The following is a 21,498-nucleotide window of genomic DNA, read 5'->3' as shown; positions in this document are numbered from 1 at the left end:
TACCATAAATAATCTATGTAAGTAGTATGATATCTTAAACACATTAAAAAATTGTGTACTATTTTATAACAGAAATGATACATCACACTAACATAGGTTAGGTTATATGTTTAATTAAAGACTTGCCTCTAACATTATTTTGAGTATATAGGCAAATAATATTAATTTCTTCATCTGTTTTGTTTGGACAAAAATGTTCCATAGTCTCTCACTATAAATAAGTCAATCCACAAGAAGAGGTAACTTTGTCTATGAATTTTGTCCTACTTTTCTATGGACTACAGGATAGAAAAATGGAGGAATTAAGGAATTTCTAAAATGCTCTATTTCAGTATTTGTTACAAAATCCCTTCTCATCATACTTAATACCAAACACATCTTCTTTTTCTAAAAAAGAAAATAATTCACAGGAAAATGAATTGAGAGAAAAATATCCATTCTTACCATTTTAAGATACTGTTTAAAAACTTTTTTTAGCCTTATCCAAATGCTTATTAACTTCTTAACTATTATATTATTATATTTGGCAATGTTGCATTGTTTTTTATTACCAATTGTTTTTTCCATGTTCCTTTGGCTTACACAGATATAACTGCTGCCCCAACTGCTAAATAATTTAACACCTCACTAGTAGATACATAATTCCCCCAGAGTCTCAAATGGATAATCCTTAGGATACATACATAAATATTGGTATCACTGAAACATTTGTACAGCCTCTGACTAGTAACATTATATTATTTTCCTAAAGGTCTACCTGTTAGCATCCCAGATAATAGTTGATATGATTCAACTTCCACTTTTCTGTATGTTTCTTTATAATCTCTTTTCTGCCTATTTAGTACACATTCTTTGTGGTCAATCTTACATTAGAAAAGCATGTTTCCTTGTTTTTATTCTGTTGGTTTTCATTTTTTTAAAAATACCATTTAAAGCTTAAATTTTAACTCAATTTGTTTTCCTTCAAATTATCAGAAATCTTTTCTAAAGCCCTCAAATGTATTTTTTTTCTGGAAGCCATATTTTAAATCATAAATGACCATTATAGTAAGCACAGGTAACTGTAGATAAAGTAAAAGAAAGAAAAAGAATATTTTTAAAAAGCAAGTGTGTTCTACCACTTATAATTTCATATAAAGAAGATCAATTGGTGGAAAAATAAATATAAAGACTTCAAAAGACTTGTTTAATAATAATGGCATAATAATGATTATTAAGGGATATTTGTTTCAAGGGAAAGTTGCAAACACTATAGACAACTCACTCCATGTTTTATAGTAGCACCAATATGAACTAAGCAGGTTTTAGGTTAGATTAATCCATTTTAACACGTTTACTATTTTGATATACTTTTCAAAAACGTGCCACCCCAGAGTTACCAGTATTTCACTTTCCCCCAGTTTATTCTTAAATGCAAAAGCATGAATAATGAGAACACCTCATTGGATGAAGATCAAACATTGGTGGTTGAAGCTCCCCAAGTTCAATTGCTGTTATTCCTACTGCCCAGATATCACAGAGTTGGTTGTAGCCACCATTCTTCTCCACTGCTGCAACTTCTGGGGCCATCCTAAAAGGAACAAATGAAAATTATACATAATCCATTAAAAAATTCTCCCAATTATTAGACTTGGAGGGAAGGAGGCAAGAGAGTGTTCACTAGGAAAGAACACTAGGAAAGACTTAAAACAAACATCACATACCACTCTTTTTCTTTTTTTGTCAATTGTGGGGCTTAAACTCAGGGCCTTGGCCCTGTCCCTGAGCCTCTTTGTGCTCAAGGCTAGTGTTCTTTCCATTTGAGCCACGGTGCCACTTTCAGTTTTTGAGCTGTTAACTGGAGATAAAGAGTCTTACTGGGACTTTTCTGCTCAGGCTGGCTTCCAACTATGATCCTCAGATCTCAGCTTTCTGAGTAGCTAGGATTACAGGTATGAGCAACCGGTACCCAGTTACATGTCATTCTTTTAAAACTCATTAAACTTTTCGAATTTCCTCTTCTGAATACTGGGACTTGGAGAAAAATCTTATCTTACTTTAGTTGTATTAGGTGAGTCTTAATGCAATATAGGAATGAACAAGAACACCTAAACCCCTGTGAAGTTCAAAGAAAAGGTCCCAAGGAGATAACACATAATGAAAGATCAGCAGGAAGCTGAGGGGATTAAAGAATATGAATGCCTCAGAGGACATCAGTACACATGAAGAAAAGAAAGAAGAAAGAAGGAACACATGGGGAACAAGTGGGGAACTGAGAACATGCTACTCATGTGGGATCCACAAACTAAGATCTGGTCATACACTGTGGGCTACCAGCGGTGACAAAAAGATTAAGTGCTCACTTTGTCCAAATGCATGATCAATTTTTAGTAACTTTATTTTGTTTTATAAAAGTGTATGCGTGAACTTTACAGCTTTGGGAGGGGAAGATAGATGAGAGGGGTAAAGTGGGAAGAAAAGAGGGAGGGCGTAACAATGTTCGACAAGAAATGTACTCATTATGTTACTTATGTAACTGTAACCTCTCTGTACATCACCTTTATAATAAAATAAAAATTTTAAAATGTGTGTGTTGTAAATAGGAAATGAAAGTAAAATTATCCTTCACAATAGATGGTTTAGAGGTCTAGAGAATGTATTCGGTAAATGACCTAAACAGAGAGACTAGATTATCATTGATTTATTGAATTAAACAAGTCTATTCTTCCTTGTAAAATGATGTAGACCAACAGAAGATTTAAATGTGGTAGCAAACAATTATCTGAATTATTATGTAGGGGAGGTAAAACTAGGCAGCCAGAAGAATTAGAAGACTATTTAAAAAATACAAAGTATAATAGTACATGTCTGTTGTCCTTACACTCAAAGAGTTGAGGATAAAGTACCCTGAGTTTGAAGCTACACAGACAGTCTTTCTCAAAGAAATTCCTAAACCCAAACAAAGCAGAAACAAATGAACAAAAAACTAAAGGAAAAAAAATAAAGGCTTTTCAAAGGCTGTGGGCAGAGTAAACAGAAAGAAAGGGGCTGATTTAAGATACTGATCTATAGATGAGATGCATATGAATCCTGAGAGGGATCTGCTGTCAATTGTTGAATACACCAAAGAAGGAGGTGAACTTAGCAGCAGGGTTGGTGTTATCTATTTGGGAGTCAATTATAGCATCTGAAGTTATAAGGTGCAAAGGATACCACTTGGGAAATTTGTTTTAACATTTATTATTCTAAAATTAATTAGTTTACATTTCTATTAAAACACACATAGCATAAGTTGCTTTTATATGCACTTAGTCTCTATCATCTCAACTTAAGTATAAGTTGAAGATATAAAATACATTTACTACAAATGCTAATATGTAAATATACAGACACTATTCAAGTGCTATATATACAATAGTGGGTATAAGAATAAAGAGAAGAAAATAATTACCAGTTAGTCAGATGACTGAAAATGCAAATTAACCTCATTTCTTCTGCCCATTCCAATGAGATGGTGAATAATTGGAACTTGAACTTGACTAAAACTATTCTGTGTTTTCTAGCTTAGTGGGAACCTGAGCTTCAGTCAGTCAGGCTGTCATAGATGAAGCCAGAGTATGTGATTAAGAAATCAATTTTTTTTTGCTTTTCTATTTAACTATGTCCATACAGAATGTATCTTGACATTAGTTATGAGAAATAAGGCTACTATTTTCAAAATACTTTCCAAATAATAAATTATTCAAACACTCCATATTAAAGAACCTTCACCCCAAATTAGATTCCACCTTTTTTTTCACTGTTATTTTACATAGTTTAATAAGAAGCTTTTTATCATATTGCAGCCATCTATCAATAATGAAGTCAGTATCTTAAAAGGAATGTGTTGTCAATGACTGGGTCGGATGCATTACAAGTCAACTTTTCATCTTTTGGGGACGACCCGTCTTGAGGCTTGAACCTAGGGCCTAGGTGCTGTCTTTTGAGCTATTTTGCTCTACTAGTTAACTCTACTAGTTAAGCCACAGCTTCATTTCAAGCTTTTCTGGTGTTTAATTGGAGATAAGAATCTCATGGACTTTCCTGTCAGGCTGGCTTTGAACCATAATCCTCAGATCTCAGCCTCTTGAGTGGCTAGGATTGTAGATGTGAGCTACCAGTACCTGGCTTTTTTTTTTTTTTAATCTTTCAGATAAAGTTTCAGTATGTAGCTCAACTGGCTTCAACTTGTGGTCCTCCTGTCCCAGACCAAGGGCTGGATGATAGGTGCACAACTCTATCTGTCAAGAAGTCTTTCCATTGAAAATTTCATACCTGTGAGTCCTCTCAATCTAAGCAAGCCCTAGGACAATAGAATTTATTAGTAATTTAATATGGGAAACTGAATAATGAAACTACAATCTCCAGTTTCTTTCTTTTTTTAATTGTCCAGTCGTGGGGCCTGAACTCTGGGCCTGGGAACTGTCCCTCAGCTCTTCAGCTCAAGGCTAGCGCTCTACCACTTGAGCCACAGCACCACTTATGGCTTTTTTCTTTTTGCTTATGTGGTGCTGAGGAATCGAACCCAGGGCCTCAGGCATGCAAGGCCACCTTCCCAGCCCCTCCAGTTTCTTAATCTAAGTAAAACAAGAATACTATCAAGGAGAATGCAAAAATCTCTTGGCTTTCAAGGCTCATTTGTATTACCAAATACCAAGACTGATCACTAAGCATGAAGAAATGAAAATGAACCAGTCAATCATGATAATATCTTACCAATAAGGAGTGCCAATGAAAGATTTTCTCTTTGCAATGGTAGCTGTTATTTTTGCAGCCACACCAAAATCCGCTGGTGAGGAAAAAAATAGAACAGAAAATATTTATTTTTCAGCACAACTAGCATGTCTAAGATTCACACTTAGGCATAACATTGTTAATAATTTGGATATCAATGTCAGAGAAATGTGAATAAATACCCAAATCTCTTCTTGCTTAGTTCATAACATACTCATTAAAATGAAAGAACTTCATGAAATTTTACTAGAATCAAAATGTACTTTATTAGGAACAAGGTAATAAAATATTTTAATTATATGCACACTGAAGTTAGTATGGGGGGAAAAAACACATGAGGAAAATACCCAAATTCCTTTAATCCTGACAAAATATTATTAGATATTTTGGTGCTTTTTTAAACAAAGTTTAAAAAATTATGCATAAACTTTTACATTGCTTTTTATTAAGCACAGTTATAAACAAATTTAAAATGCGTGTAGTTCATTTTTGCCCATGACACACTAAAATATTTTATTTGCATATATTCTAGATATTTTTATTGAATTTAGCTGTTGATTGAGATTTATGTTTGTATTTTTGTACTATAATATGGTTAATATTTCTATGAATAAAACTAAAATAATTTCCTTAAGTTGAATCACTGTAGTAAAATTAACTCTGTCAATGATCAGAATTATCATGATTCAATATAAATATGAAACCTATATAAGGTTAATTTTCATTTAACAGTTTAATAAAGTATTTTTGGAAAAAGTTTCAGGAGCTTGAAATAACATACCTAATTTTACATCACCATGGTCTGTCAATAAAATATTTGCACCCTGAAACAAAATTACAAATGCTATTAAACTAGCATCATAACATTTCTTGCAAAAGAATTAGCAATATAAGAATATAAAATGAACTTACTTTGATATCTCTATGCATTTTACCCTTAGTATGCAAATAGGCAAGACCCTGAAATTAAAAAAATAGTATATATTAGAAAAACTGTAAATTTTAAAAATTTCTATATAAGTTCTAATTGATTAAGAAAAAAAACTAGACAGTGTTTTTTAGGTAAAACAAGATGAGTCTCTTTTTATTAATGCTAATTCTATCACAAAGCTTTTAAATTCACTTTCTGGTAAACACTTATTAGAAGACTAATCCCATAGTTAAGATAATGAACAAACTCATCACCCTCAAAAGTTTTCTTCTCTTGTGCCCATTTATAATTCTTTTCTTCTTTCCAGGAAGCCCTGATTGGCTTTCTCTCTTAAACATCAGGTTTCAAATTTGTTTGGCTGTTCTAGGTGCTTTGCATTTGCACAGGAAGTTATAATCAACTTGTCTATTTCTTTAAAAAAAAACAAACCAAAAAGAAAGCCTGCTTAGATTCTGATTGGGATTTCAGTCAATCTGTAATGTGGGAAGAACTAATACTTTAATAGTATGAAATCTTCTAATTATGAATACAGTATAGTATTTAGGTCTTTAATTTCTCTAGCAGTATGTAGGTGTTTATATCCCTTCCACTGTATTTATTCGTCAGTGTATAGTCATACCTTCTCTTCATTTGTAGCAAGTGAGAACTAGATGACATAGACTATTACACTTGATCACTGTGTCTATCAGCAATCAACACTATCACTTATGACCACCTTATACCATGGTGTAACCATCTGCTTAACAAGGATTCTTATAACTTATTCATGAAAAAATAACTAGCTTTACAGAGTTAAAATACTAGACCTTAGGAAAAAGGTTATGAATTTATTATTCTCTTTTGGGCAAGTAATCATTTTACAGTTATCAAGTGTGAAACTGCCTTTCTAATGGGGTTGACTATGTACATAAACAATTGTAGTACCTGTAAGGTTTCTCTGCACACATAGGCTATTTGCAATTCTGATAAGGGTCCAGTAACTAGAGAGAAAGAAAAAGACCATACTGATATAAGTTTGAATCTAACAAATTAAAATACAATCTACTTTAAAAAAAAATGTTTTTTTGGTCAGTCGTGGGGCTTGAACTCTGGGCTTAGGTGCTGTCCCTGCGCTCTTCAGCTAAAGGCGAGCGTTCTACTGCTTGAGCCACAGCACCACTTCCGGTTTTCTAGTGGTTTATTGGAGATAAGAGTCTCACGGACTTTCCTGCCCCGGCTGGCTTTGAACCACGTTCCTCAGATCTCAGTCTCCTGAGTAGCTAGGATTACAGGTGTGAGCCTCCGGCTCCCAGCATACAATCTACTTTTTAAATGACAAACTATATGCAACTTTATATGTGTCATTAGACAACTTCCCTTCTGATCAGGAGTATATGTTATTTTTGTAAAATAAAAGAGCTAAAGGTATAGCTCAAGTGGTAAAGCACTTGGCTAGCTTGCATGAGGCACTGGGTTCAATTCCTACAACCACAATAAGAAAAACCAAATATTAGTAAACAGAAACAGAATATACTGAGAATTTCAAAGTGTACTTTAAAAACTTTAAAGAGGGGGCTGGGAAGGTGTCTCAGTGGTAGAGCGCTTGCCTCGCATGCCTGAGGCCCTGGGTTCGATTCCTTAGCACCACATAAGCAAAAACAAAAAAAAGCCAGAAGTGGCGCTGTGGCTCAAGTGGTAGAGTGCTAGCCTTGAGCTGAAGAGCTGAGGGACAGCGCCCAGGCCCAGAGTTCAGGCCCTACGACCAGACCCCCCCCCCAAAAAAAAAAAAAAAAAAATTTAAAGAGATTTATTCCATAGCAACCTTAAGTATTGAAAAACAAAGCTCCTGAGGGAGGGAATGAGAGGGAAAGAGGGAACAGCTTACACTAAGCAAAAGGAAAGAAATGTACATATCACCTGATGTGGAAGAAATAGTTGTACTGTCAAAGCTCAAAGAATTCACAAACATTATAGACCATGATAATGACAATTTGCCTTGTGAAGTGTAAAATGTGTTTGTGACTTTAAGTATCACTATTCCACAATGCTATGAAATTTGCGAAATTTATGTAATCACTTAATCTCAATAAAAAATTATTTAAAAAAAAAGTAAAACAAAGAACCTATTCTGTGTAAAGCTCAGTACTAAGTACCACAGGAAATTCTATAGAAACCAAGAAGCATGAACTCAATCCTGAATAATTTTCAGAAAGAAAACCAAGAACTATAAAGCTAATATGCAACTAATTAACATATATTTACAGGGAACCATAAAAAGACTGGCTGTTGAAACATAGTGAAAAATATTATACATTTTTTTAAGTGTCAAGATAGTCTCTTTTCAGTATTATGCTTTCTTCTGAAAGCATCATCTTATGAAATCTTTCACTCTATTTCTGGAAAACAGATTTATCTCTTAATTTGATTATAAATCCTGTATATTCAAGTACCCAAACAAGAAGCTCTGGAATTATTCCTTTAGTGACTGAAGAGAAAATCTAGGTGGTGTTTGCAGACAGTGAAACTCAATATGTAACCTATGCACAAAAAAATTTCATGCATGTTTTAATCACTGGCTGTCTACACCCTACTCATCAACACAATTTTTTTGTCTTTTCTTTTTTGATACTGGAGATAAAACCTAGGATATTACACTTGTTAGGCAGGCTCACTGCCACTATGCTACATCCCAGCTCACAAAATTTTGATTTAGGAAATAAGAATAGCAGTAAAAGAAGTTACTTTATTAACAGCATCCAATTTACATGATTACTATGTTTTTGAATGCACTAAAGGCATAGACATTTCTTAGATTTAATTTACCTAAAAAAAAAATCAGGTTTTAGGCAGGTGCCAATGGCTTATGCCTGTAATCCTAACTACTCAGTAGGCTGAGACCTGAAGATCACGGTTAAAAGCCAGCCCAGGCAGGAAAGTCTGTGAGACTCTTATCTCCAATTAAACACCAGAAAAGCTTGAAATGAAGCTGTGGTTTAACTAGTAGTGTACAAGCCTTAATTTTATCTATATTTTAAGAGTCCTCATTTTGTAAAAATGTTAAGTGGATAAAAGTTATAATTGACGCTGGGCACAGTAGTTGAAGCTAATAATCCTGGCTACTTGGGAGGCAGATATTCAAAGACCGTGGTTTGAGGCCAGCCTGGGCATATAAGTTTACAAGACAACACTTAAAACAATGACTGGGCATAATGTTGTATGTCCATTATCCTAGTGCAGAGACTGTGACTGCTATCTCCAGAGATAGGAGGCACAAGTAGGAAGATCACAGCCCACGCCAGCCTGGGCACAAATCAAGACTCTATCTGAAAATGACCAATAAAACTGAAGGCTGAGGGCATGGTCAAGGGGCAGAAAATCCGACTAGCAAGCATCATGAGGCTCTCTCCAGTACTACTAAACCAATAACAAAAACAAACAAAAAACTCCTATTGAATAAAAACTCCAATTCTTTGAATTTCAGATTGGATCTTATATTTTTGCCTGGGCCAGCCTTGGACTTTACTCCTGCTAAGTATACCTCAATGGAGCTGGAATTATAGACATAAACCATTGTTCTCAGCTTATTTGTTGAGATAGGGTCTCACTAACTTTTTGATTGGGCAGGCCTTGAACCTGAGTAGCTAGGATTACAAGCATATGCTAACATGCTTAGCCTCAGTAGTTATATCTATATGCTAAAAAAAATTGCTTTTAAATAAAGAGATAGTGATTAATAAGGCCTTTTTCTGTTATGGGTTATTTGTCCTAACTAAATTAGATAATTGCAATATTTTAAATATATTACTGAATGATATATCAATACTTTTTTTTTGTCGGTCCTGGGGCTTGGACTTGGCTTGGGCACTGTCCCTGCACTCTTCAGCTCAAGGAGAACAATCTACAGTTTGAGCCAAAGTGCCACTTCTGGTTTTCTAGTTGTTCATTGGAGATAAGAGTCCCATGGACTGTCTTGCCTGGGCTGGCTTTAAACTGTGATCCTCAGATCTCAAGCTCCTAAGTAGCTAGGATTACAGGCGTGAGCCGCCGGCGTCCAGCTATCAAAACATTTTTTTCTTTTTTTTGGTCGGTTGTGGGGCTTGAACTCTGGGCCTGGACACTGTCCCTCAGATCTTCAGCTCAAGGTGAGCGCTCCACTACTTGAACTACAGTACCACTTCCGGTTTTCTGGTGGCTTATTGGAGATAGGAGTCTCACGGTCTTTCCTGCCTGGGCTGGCTTTGAACCGCAATCTTCAGATCTCAGCCTTCTGAGTAGCTAGGATTAAAGGCGTGAGCCACCGGCACCCAGCTCAATACATTTTTATAACAGAATTTTACATCTGAGCCCAACTTTTCTTCCCCAAGAAATGACATATCAATTTGTCATATATCTTTTATATTGATATGCATTTATATATACTTATAAAATATTATTTAATAAAATTTATAAATATTATTTTAAAATCCTAAGTATAACCAACTATGTTATACATTTTTTTGGGGGGTAGGGGGAGAGTCAGTCATGGGACTTGAACTCTGGACCTGGGTGCTGTCCCTCAGCTCTTCAGCTCAAGGTGAGCACTCTACTACTTGAGCCACAGTGCCACTTCAGGTTTTCTGGTTGTTAACTGGAGATAAGAGTCTCACAGAGATTCCTGCCTGGGCTGGCTTTACACTGTAATCCTCAGATCTCAGCCTCCTGAGTAGCTAGGATATATATAACGGCGCCCGGCTTTGTTATACATATTTTTGAGGAGATATATCCAATTAAGTAAATGTGAAGCTACTTCATCTATGTAAGTGCAGCACTGGATTCTGAATTCTAGGTAAAGTGTGCTGTTTTAACTATAATTGTATGAAACTGATTATTACAAGATACAAGATACTTCAACTGGAACAGCAGTTGTTTTTACATTTATTGTGATATAACTAAAATTTGATATTACTTCCAAAACAAAGATTTCAGCACAGAAATATTTTTAAAACACTTACATAATTCTTAATAAACCATATAACACAGTTACACTGGATATTTTACTATCCTATATCTATATTGAATAAGGAAAAAATGATAGGAATCTATATTCAACTCTCACAAATTCTAGAAATTGCCAACAACACAACAAATTAGAAGCGAAACTGGGTAGTCTAAACTAAGACTATTTCTAAATATTATAAAAAGTTAAATGGAAGCAGGGCACTGGTGGTTCATGCCTGCTGTCCTAGCTAAATAGGAGGCTGAGAGCTAAGAGTCATAGTTCAAAGCCTGCCCAGTCAGGAAAGTCCGTGAGACACCCTATCCAATTAATCAATGTAAAAAGCTAGAAGTGAGCAGCAGCCTTCAGCAGAAAACAATTAAGGGACATCCCAGGCCCTGAGTTCATACCCCACTACTGGCACCAAAAAAAAAAAAAAAGGCAAACTCAACAACAATAAAAAAGACTAAATTAATAGACTGCTAAGTAAAATACTCTAATTTCTTTTTAAAAATCTATATATCATCCTACAAGAAATTATTAAATCAACAATTAAACTGCTTTCTGCTTACTGTTTAAATTATTAAGATAAGATAGCTGCACAATTTCCTTTATGTGAGCTAATCCTTTGCATTTCAATTCTTATTTACAAGAAAGTTTAAGCAGTTTCCTTTGTAGATAAGCACTCTTAGACTATATCTAAAAAGTATAATTTAGACTCAGACATACTTAGAGGTTTCCTAGTTTAGGCTAAGACAAACACAATTGAATAATCACCACCACCACTTGCCACATCCCCTTATATTTCTATTATGCAGTACTCTGGCAACAGAACTGTTAATTTACCTATTAATTGGAAGATGTTAAACATCAATCATTAAAATCAAAGTAAGTTTTAAATTATAAAACCAAATTCACAGTACCATGGTAAATATCTTGAAGTGATCCACCACCACAGTATTCCATACAAATCCACAGCTTTTCCCGACTAACATGAAAGAGAAAGGAAATATGTTAGGTGGTAGTTCTCAACTGCTGAAGGGATTCTGTTGCTTCATCTTGGCACTACAAAGTGGAAGGGAAGCATCTAGTAGCCCTCTCCAATACACATTCAAGCACAGTAATGCAAGCACAGCAGCTGGCATGCCCCTCTGTAAATGGAGTAGAACGAGATCAGTGTCTAAATTAAACACTTCCTAAGAATCATCCATAATGCTTCATTAAGGCTGCCATTTAAAGTATGACCACATATGTACAGTTGTCAGAAACCTTCAGATATTCTTCAGCTTTGGATAAGCTTTATGTCAAAATATAAAGTATACTTATATAAAGAGGAGAATAATAGCAAAGAAATTATAAAATATAGAGGGCATATGGGGCTTCTTCTTTATTACCTGAGATAGCTCCCAAAGTAGGCAACAATGTTGCAATGCTTACATTCTTTAACCATAAATATTTCTTGCTGAATCAAAGAAAAATCATCACCTGAAAAACAAAAACAAAAAATAAGTTGGTTATCATGTTACTCAAGATATACCAGAAGAAAGGAAAACGATTAGCTAGAGATGAGAAGTTAGTCATTCTCAATACTTAGATGAGACTGTTAAGTGATATATTCTTTCAATAAAACCTAAAATCTTAAAAATGTACAAATCTCTGAATCTCAATTGCTTCCAAGTTTCTTTTTCTTAAGGAGATATGCACAGAGATAAGATGTTTACTACAGTATGGTTTATGAAAGAATAAATAATTTATGCTATGTGTTTTGATATGAAAATATGTTCACAGTATATTAAGAAAAATGATTTTTATATAATCATTTGAGTACATATGTACATAGAAAGAGTATTTCAAAAGACATGCAGCTGGGTGTGATAATCCATCTACTTGGGAGGCAGAGGTCAGAGGACTGTGGTACAAGGTTAGCTAGGCAAAAAGTCAGAGATTGTATTTCAAAGAACAAGTTAGATATGGTAGTGCCTATTCCATCCACAGGGGAGGCATAGGTACGAAGATGACTGAAGTCCAAAGCCAGCCTGGACAAAAAACATCATACTATTTGAAAAATATCTAATGCTAAAATTAGGAAGCTCTTGCCTAACAAGAACAAGGCCCTGAGCTAAACTGGGTACCTTTAAAAAAATAGTAATGCCTAGGTGCTGTCCCTGAACTTTTTGTTGCCCAAGACTAGTAGTGCCACAGCTCTGCTTCTGTCTTTGTGACAGGGGTGGGGGCGGGTGTGGAGAGGGGAAGAGTTAATTGAAGATAAGAGTCTCATGGGCTTTCTTGCCCAGGCTAAGTTTCAAGCTATGATCCTCAGATCTCAGCCACTTGAAAAGCTATGATTATAACTGTGAGCCACTGGCACATGGTTGCATTATTTTTTCAATCTGTACTTTCAATTTGTCTTTCACTAATATGAGTTAAGTAGAACAAAGTTTTATAAAAACAACATTTTTATGTGAGTTTTTTGATACTGTTACCACCAACTGTTTTACATCAAAGTAGTGTTTATTTCAGAAAAAAGAAGTAATATTAATACACTGATTAGACAAACATGGATTCGAGTCCTGCTGCAGAAATGCACAGGAATTTCAGCAGTTGAACTCTTGTGACCTAGTTTAATCTGTTAAGTATCTGGATTCATTCAAGTCTTTCATTTGTTATCTGCTGTTTCTAAATATTTCCTATATTTCAGTAATATCAAGTTAATGGCTATTTTTGTGGCAGATTTTTATACTCCCATTTTTTTTTTGACTAGTGAATTCTTTCAGTTAGGATTGTTTGCAGAAAGAGGTTATTACCATAGTACATTTAGAACATTTGATAGAATAAATACAATAGCAACATTACCATATGTTAAGAGACCAATAGGTTTTCTTTACTAGGACATCATTATAAGTACTTATAACATTATAAGTTATCTATCTATGTATAGATAGATAACTTATATATAAAGTTTCCAATAGTAGTCTTTGGGAAGCACCTCAAGATTTAAAATGAGTGGTGCTCAGAAATGTATCCAGGGCAGAATGGTAGATTCAAAAGTTTTTGCAAATAACAAAAGAGAAACAATATTTTGAGGATAGAAAAGAAGAACATTAAGAATCAAGAAAGAAGGGAAAAAACAGTTCACAGAAAATAGAGGCAGGAAATACTCCAACTCTGGTGTATACTTGGGCTAGTTTAGAACAGTTATCCTCTCAATTCAGCCTCTTAAGTATTAGGATTACAGATGGGCTGCTATATTCAAGCTATTTTTTAACTTTGTTTCTTTTTTGTTTCTCCCTTTCCCTGCTCCCTTTTTATTTTATTCATTATTGTAATTACTTTTACCATAGTTAATATAAAATGGTTTATTCTATAGTCCTTTTACCATTTCTTTTTGTACTGTTACTGGTGGTGCAATAGTTGTCTGTACTTTTATTTCTGTACCTGCTATTATGGCAGTGTTGTTTTCTCCTCTATAAGAGGCATTGGGAAGTGAATCCTCAAGACAAGGCTACTCACTAAGACCTCTACATAAAACCAGATGTCCACCTCAACAGATTCAAAAAGTCTAATTTTTAAAATGACCAGTGATTTCAAGATTCAAATAAACAGATAATTTAAGTAAAGGAATTAACTGAAGACAGAAAAAATTTCAGCAAACTGGGAGGAAAATTTCACTGAAGAGATTGAACTCTGGGATACAACTGAGAGACAACTCTACAAAAAACTATTCAGTACAGTTATAGCAGAAAATTTTCCAAATTGAAAAAAAGAAATGGACGTCCAAGTACAGGAGGCATTTAGAACCCCAAATATTCATGAACAGAAAAGAAGTTCTAATATCAAATTATAAATACCAAGAGAACAGAACAAAGAAAGCATACTAAAAGACAAGAGAAAAATGGCAAGTTACCTATCAGAGTAACAGCAGAGCAGCAGCAGTAATCCTAAAGGGGGGGAGGGGGGGAGGGGGGCAAAAAACAAACAGAAAAAAAACAACAACTATCTGCTGCAGGCGCCAGTGGCTCATGCCTGCAATCCTAGCTACTCAGGAAGCTGAGTTCTGAGGGTCGCAGTTCAAAGGCAGACTGGGCAGTAAAGTCTGTGACTCTTATCTCCAATAATGACCAGATGGCTCAAATGGTAGAGCACTCGCCTTGAGCTTAAGAGCGCAGGGACAGGGCTCAAGCCCAGAGTTCAAGCCCCATGACCAACAAAAACAAAACAAAACAAAATCATCTACCAACTAAGATTACCATAATATAGTAAAGCTATACTTTAAATATCAAAGGAGAAATAAAGATCTCCTATGATAAGCAAAAGTTAAAGCAATTCATAACCATAAAATCAGCACTTCAGAAACCATTCAAAATTACTATCCACCAAAAGAGAAAAAAAATAATCAGGGAAAAATAAATTTCATTAGAAGAATAAAAAAAAAACTAGCAAAGAATCAAACAATACAGTTGCAGTAAATGACCACATCTCTACAATGAAGGGTTTATCTTTCAATAATAATCCTAATGGTAGATAATATTAACTCTCCAATTAGCATATGCAGACAAGCTGAATAAAAATAAAAATGTTCGTGAATCATGTGAGTATATAAATTAGATTCCTCATATCATATATACAAACTGGACTTGTATGCCACAGTTTCACAGACTATTTTCATTCAACAACAGTTTGTACTCATTGTTCATGCCATTAAAAATAATCTAAAAGGAGGGCTGGGAAGGTGGCTCAGTGGTAGAGCGCTTGCCTTGCATACATGAGGCCCTGGGTTCGATTCCACATAAGCAAAAAGAAAAAAGCCGGAAGTGGCGTTGTGGCTCAAGTGGTAGAGCGCTAGCCTTGAGCTGAAGAGCTGAGGGACAGCGCCCAGGCCCAGAGTTCAGGCCCCACAACCGGACGCAAAAAAAACAAAAAACAAAAAAAAAACACAAAAAAAAATAATCTAAAAGGAATCCAATTTCTAAATAACAAATGAATTTATGCTCATAGGTGAATGATCTTAAATGTTGAAAATCCTAAAGATTTCATCCAAATTCAACAAATTATAGACGACTGAAATCAGTATATAAAATCAAACATATTCTACACATTAACAAAGAACAACAAGAAAAGAAAATTAAGAAAATTTCATTTATGGTCGCACCAAAGAAATAAAATACCCAGAAATAAAATGAACCAAGGAGGTTTAAGACTTGTTCATCAAAAACTATAAGACACTGTCAAAAGAAATTAAAGACACAAGTAAACAGAGACATTTAATGTTCATGTACGAGAAGGTTTAATATTATTGAGATGTCAATTCTCCAATCTCACATAATCTCCATCAAAATTCCAATGGCAAATTTTGTTTCTACAAAAAAGAATCATTTTGAAATTTGCCAAAACAATCTTGAAGATGAACAAAGTTAGAGGACTCAGTCTTCCTGATTTCAAATTATACTAGAAGCCATAGTAATCAGAACAGCGTGCAACTATCATGAAGACAGGCACAGGGCAATAGAATAGAGAACACAGAAATAAAGCCTCATGTATGTGATCAAATAATCTTCAACAAGAATAAAAAGGCCATTAGAGAAAAGACAACCTGGGGCTGGGAAGGTGGCTCAGTGGTAGAGTGCTTGCCTTGCATGCATGAGGCCCTGGTTCAATTCCTCAGAACCACATAAGCAGAAAAAGCTGGAAGTGGCGCTTTGGCTCAAGTGGTAGGGTGCTAGCCTTGGGCAGAAAAGCTGAGGGACAGTACTCAGGCCCAGAGTTCAGGCCCCATGACCGACAAAAAAATAGAGAAAGGACAACGTATTAAAAGCAGCAACAACAATAGTGTTGAGAAGAGTAGATATCCACATAGAAAAGAATGAAGATAGAACTTTACTTAAATCACATATAAAATTGACTCAAAGTCAGTTAAAAAAAACCTACATGTAAGACCCTAACCTCTCAAACTCTGAATAAATTCTAGAAAAATCATCTTGATGTTGCATTTGAAAAAAATTTTTTGGATGTGACACCAAAAGTACATGTAACAAAAGCAAAAATGAACAAATGAGACTACAGCAAATTTTAAAACTTATGTTCATCCAAGGACCAATCAACAGAATGCAAAAATAACCTGAGAAACAGGTGAAAATATTTGTAAACACTAAATTTGATAGGAGTTAATATCTGGAATATATTAAAAAAATTAAAACACTCATGTAAATCAACAACTAAAAAAATCAAGTAACTTGATTTTTTTTTAATATAGGCAAAGAGAACTAGGGGCATGGCTCAAGTGACAGGGTATATGCCATAAGACCCAGAGTTCAATGAACACCACTATAAAAAATTAAATTAAAATAGGCGGAGGATTTGTATACATTTCATAAAAGATGATATACAAATGACCAATGTGCACATGGAAAGTTGCTAATCAGAGAAAAAAACCAAAGCCACAATGAGGTATCTATCGCCTTAACCATTAGGTTCCCCTACTATACTTGTATATATATATACAAAATAGCCACTGATATCTGTAATCCTAACTACTCCAGAGGTGGTGATTGGGAAGTTGAAGGTCAGCCTCAGCAAAACCTTTGTGACTCCATCTCAAGCAATAAAAAAAGTATACTCAGCTGGATACCAGTGGCTCACATCTGTAATTCTAGCTACTCAGGAGTCTGAGTTCTATTCAAAGCCAGCCTACACAGCAAAGTCCACAAGACCCTTTTCTCCAATTAAACACCAAAAATCTGGAAGGAGAACTATGGATCAAGTGATAGAGCACCACCTTTGAGAAAAAAAGCTAGGTCTCAGAGTTCAAGATCTAGTACCAGTATACACGCACACAAAATTTAGAAAGGCATAGATACTGTATGATCCTACTTAAAATGACCCTACTCAATATTTCATCTGCTAAGTTTCACATATCTATGAAAAACATAGTGCCACACTGCTTTGTGGCACTATTCACAATTCTATGAATTTGACTGTTTTGAGTAAATGGTAATGAAGAAATAGGAGTATCTGTTTGTGATAGTACAAACCTATAATCCTAGCTATCTAGAAGGGAGAGAGGCAAGAAGATATTTCAAAAACAAAGAAAAAACTTAAGGGTTGAGGGGGTTATGACTCAAGTTATTAAAGAACTTGCATAGAAAGTGCTCTAGCTGTTGGATTCACTCTTCAGTACCACAAGGGTAAAAAAGGAAGGAGGCGGTAGAGAGGGTGAGAATGGTTAGACTATATTATAAATATGTGTGGAAATGTAACAGTGACATCCCTCTTTGTATAATTAATGTGCTAGTTTAAAAGATTTTTTTCCACTGAGAAAAATGAATGTAGATTACAATAAAATATTATTTCAATAAAATTCATTTTTCCATCATTTTCTTTGGGATACTCAGATTCCAAAAATTCAGAAATTTATTTCAGTTTTAAGTTTACTCATCTAGAATCTGAGGCTGAACATCAATTTACAATCTGACATTAAAGGTCATCACTTTTTTTTTTTACTATACAGTAACAAAAAGTATCTTCAAATCAGAATCAAGTTGAGAAATAGAATGCCTGGCCATTAAAAATAATTTTTATTTATTTTTATTGCACAAATTTCTATCTAACTTCCATTAGTTTTCTGTATCTATTGTTTAAAACCAGTAAAATAAAATTTTTGACGTACATTTGTATCCTCAAATTAACCCACCAATTCAGACTTGAAATGTTCAAACAATGAAGACAGGGTTCAAATATTTCACTTTATAGATTAGTTTTTAAAAATCAAGACAATTTTTAAATAGTTTCTGAAAAGTGAGAATATACCACCTAACATTTTTTCTATTTGGCCAAGTGGTCAATACAAGGAAAACTTTGTTACATCTTTACATATTATATACAAGCCTATGTAAGTCTAACCCGTCTGTATATTACCTTTACAATTAAAAAAAGAAAGAAAAAAATCTTATAATCCTTCACTTTTTTCCATTTACTCTACTTTTTCTGCTTATAGTTCCAGGAAACAGGATTTCCTGGAAGTATAAAAAACTTTTAAACATCTATTCAAAGATATTTAAAGATTTCTACTTATTTTGAAATTCTGTAAGTTAGGAAAAAAACATTTAACTTCTTTAAAACTACTGGCCTACAGCCTGAATATTTCCAATTTAGCATTAAAAATACACAAATGAACAAAAATATATTACAATATTTCCCTATATATAAGCAAGGTTCACATCTAACAAACTGTAACTTGCCTAAATTAAAAATAATGTGTTCTTCCATCACATAAAGAATGAAGGAAGAGACTGGAAAATAAGATTCTGAAGATAAACTAGCTAGATTTCAAGAGCCATAACACCTGTAAATTAGATAGGAGGCCAAACTTAGGCATAAAACAAAAACTCGGTGGCATGCAGCATCACAGTATCTGCCTATTTTTGTAGGACATTCTTAAGGACTACCAAAGAAAATGAAAAATAAGGCTAAAATTCAACAACGCTAGCATACTGAACTACTTTCAATGCTGATGACTAGTAAGTCATGTTCTATTTGTCACCATTTATAAGTTGCTACCTGTCTTTAATAAATATCTACTATAAAACAGAAATGGTAAAATTATTCCTGAAAACAGTATTTGCCTGTATACAGAAAAAAACAAGAATATAAGACTGTTGGATTGCACTCTCTGTTACAACTATTTTTGTGTATAGAAAACCAAGCCCATGCTGGATGCGTGGCTCATGCCTATAACCTAGCGATTCAGGAAGCTGAGATCTGAAGATTACAGTACAAAGCCAACCCAGAAAAGAGAGTCCATGAGATTCCTGTCTCCAATTAAGCACCAAAAAGCCAGAAGGGGAGTTGTGGATCAAGTGGTAGTGCACTAGCTTTGAGCAAAAAAGCTCAGAGACAGTGCCAAGGCCTTAAGTTCAAGCCCCAGGACTGGCAAAAAAAAAAAAAAAAGGCCCCAAATCCATGTATTTGAAAAAAAAATTAATTGTTATTATAAAGGTAATGTATAGGGGCTGGGAAGGTGGCTCAGTGGTAGAGTGCTTGCCTTGCATTCATGAGGCCCTAGGTTGGATTCCTCAGCACCACATAAGCAAAAGAAAAAAGCCTGAAGTGGTGCTGTGGCTCAAGTGGTAGAGCGCTAGCCTTGAGCTGAAGAGCTGATGGAGAGGGCCCAGGCCCAGGCCCAGAGTTCAGGCCCCACGACAGGACCCAAAAAAAAAAAAAAAAAGGTAATATATAGATGGGTAGCAGTTATATAAGTCAGGTATGAGTATATTTCTTTTTGGACAATGTTACCCCTTCCCTGGCTCTCCCAGTTTTACCTCCTGTCCCCATTTACAAGTTGTACAGTTCCATTTTTGGGGGGAAGGGGTCCAGTTGTGGGGCCTGAACTCTGGGCCTGGGCGCCGTCCCTCAGCTCTTCAGCTCAAGGCTAGCACTCTAACACTTGAGCCACAGCGCCACTTCCGGCTTTTTTTTCCCTGCTTATATGGTGCTGAGGAATTGAACCCACGGCCTCATGCATGCAAGGCAAGCGCTCCCAACCTTCCCAGCCCTACAGTTCCATTTTTAAATCCATGTATCAATCTATTTTTACTCTTATTCTTAACCCTAAGGCTTACTTAGTATTAATAGGATTAGGAAGAGCCTTAAAAGCAATATGTTTTAGCAAATTTTGTCTCTAATTTCATAAAACTGCAAGTTGTGTATCTTTAACAAGATTTCAATGACCATAAACCCTATTTTAACTATAATGGAGAAAGTACTCAGTCTATAGCTGGGATTTCATTTACTAATAAATAAATAAATAAGGCTTGTTTATACGTTGCCAGACATAGGCATTTTCTAAGTCATATTGGCAAATAATTATCGTAGCTACTCAGGAAGCCGAGATCTGAGAATCGCAGTTCAAAGCCAGCCTGGGCAGGGAAGTCCATGAGACTCTTATCTCCAGTTAACCACCAGAAAACCGGAAGTGGTGCTGTGGCTCAAAATGGTAGAGCACTTAGCCCTGAGATAAAGAGCTCAAGGACAGAGCTCAGGTCCAGAGTTCAAGCCCCATGACTGACAAAAAAATAAATAAATAATTTTTTAAAATTCACTTTTGAGTTGAGTACAGTGGCTCACATCCTAGCTACTTGAAATGTGGAGACTGGGAAATCATGGTCCAGGGTTAACCCAGGCAAAAAAAAAGTTAGATACTCCATCTTAGTCCATTAGCTAGGTATAATGATGTGCACCTGTACCCAGTTATTCGGAAGGTATAAGGCGCAGGATTGTGGTCTAGACAAGTGCAACCATAAATAGAATATCCTATCCAAAAAATAACTTAAACAGCACAAAGGGCTGGTGGCAAAGATAGTAAACAGCAAGTGCAAGGCCCTCATTTCAAACCCTAGTATCACCAAGAAAAGAAAGAAGAAAGAAAAGAAGAAAAAGAGAAATGACAAAATAAAGGAAAGAAGGATGGGCGAGACGGAGGGTGGGTAAGAAATCACTTCTGAAACACAGCTATCTCCAGATATTTTAAAAGTATCTAAATGCCCTGAGAGGCAAATTTATTGCCCTCAGTACCCACATCAAGAAAATAGAAAGAGACCAAGTAAATAATCTCATGTTACAATTAAAACAGCTAGAAAAACAAGAAAAAATGGAACCTAAAGTTACTAGACAGAGCCAGATAACCAAATTAAGAGCAGAGATTAACCAATTAGAAAATCAGAAAATTATAGCCAAAATTAACCCAAAAAAAAGCTGGTTCTTTGAAAAAATAAATAAAATTGATGGACCGTTGGCAAGATTAATTAAAAAAAGAAGAGAGGAAACCCATACTAACAGGATTAGGGATGCCACGGGAAAAATCGCAACA

The 21,498-nt window shown here is 35.0% G+C and overlaps 1 protein-coding gene across 4 annotated transcripts in view; it reads right to left on the bottom strand.

The window, feature by feature from the left end:
- Map4k5 (mitogen-activated protein kinase kinase kinase kinase 5) overlaps positions 1-21,498 on the bottom strand; it is a 101,641-nt gene that overhangs the window by 57,463 nt on the left and 22,680 nt on the right. For all 4 annotated transcript variants that reach the window (XM_013012312.1, XM_013012310.1, XM_013012311.1 and 1 more), the window contains 7 exons: positions 12,032-12,122; positions 11,561-11,625; positions 6,608-6,663; positions 5,665-5,712; positions 5,534-5,576; positions 4,735-4,807; positions 1,439-1,570 (listed from right to left, as the gene is read on the bottom strand). In XM_013012312.1, coding sequence (XP_012867766.1) covers positions 1,439-1,570; positions 4,735-4,807; positions 5,534-5,576; positions 5,665-5,712; positions 6,608-6,663; positions 11,561-11,625; positions 12,032-12,122 — 508 coding nt within the window. The remainder of the gene's footprint in view (positions 1-1,438; positions 1,571-4,734; positions 4,808-5,533; positions 5,577-5,664; positions 5,713-6,607; positions 6,664-11,560; positions 11,626-12,031; positions 12,123-21,498) is intronic.

The sequence above is a fragment of the Dipodomys ordii genome, unplaced genomic scaffold (assembly GCF_000151885.1).
Source record: "Dipodomys ordii isolate 6190 unplaced genomic scaffold, Dord_2.0 Scaffold16, whole genome shotgun sequence".
Lineage (NCBI taxonomy): Eukaryota > Metazoa > Chordata > Mammalia > Rodentia > Heteromyidae > Dipodomys > Dipodomys ordii.
Note: the sequence above shows the minus strand (reverse complement) of the source record. Positions and strands in the feature narration are given on the sequence as shown.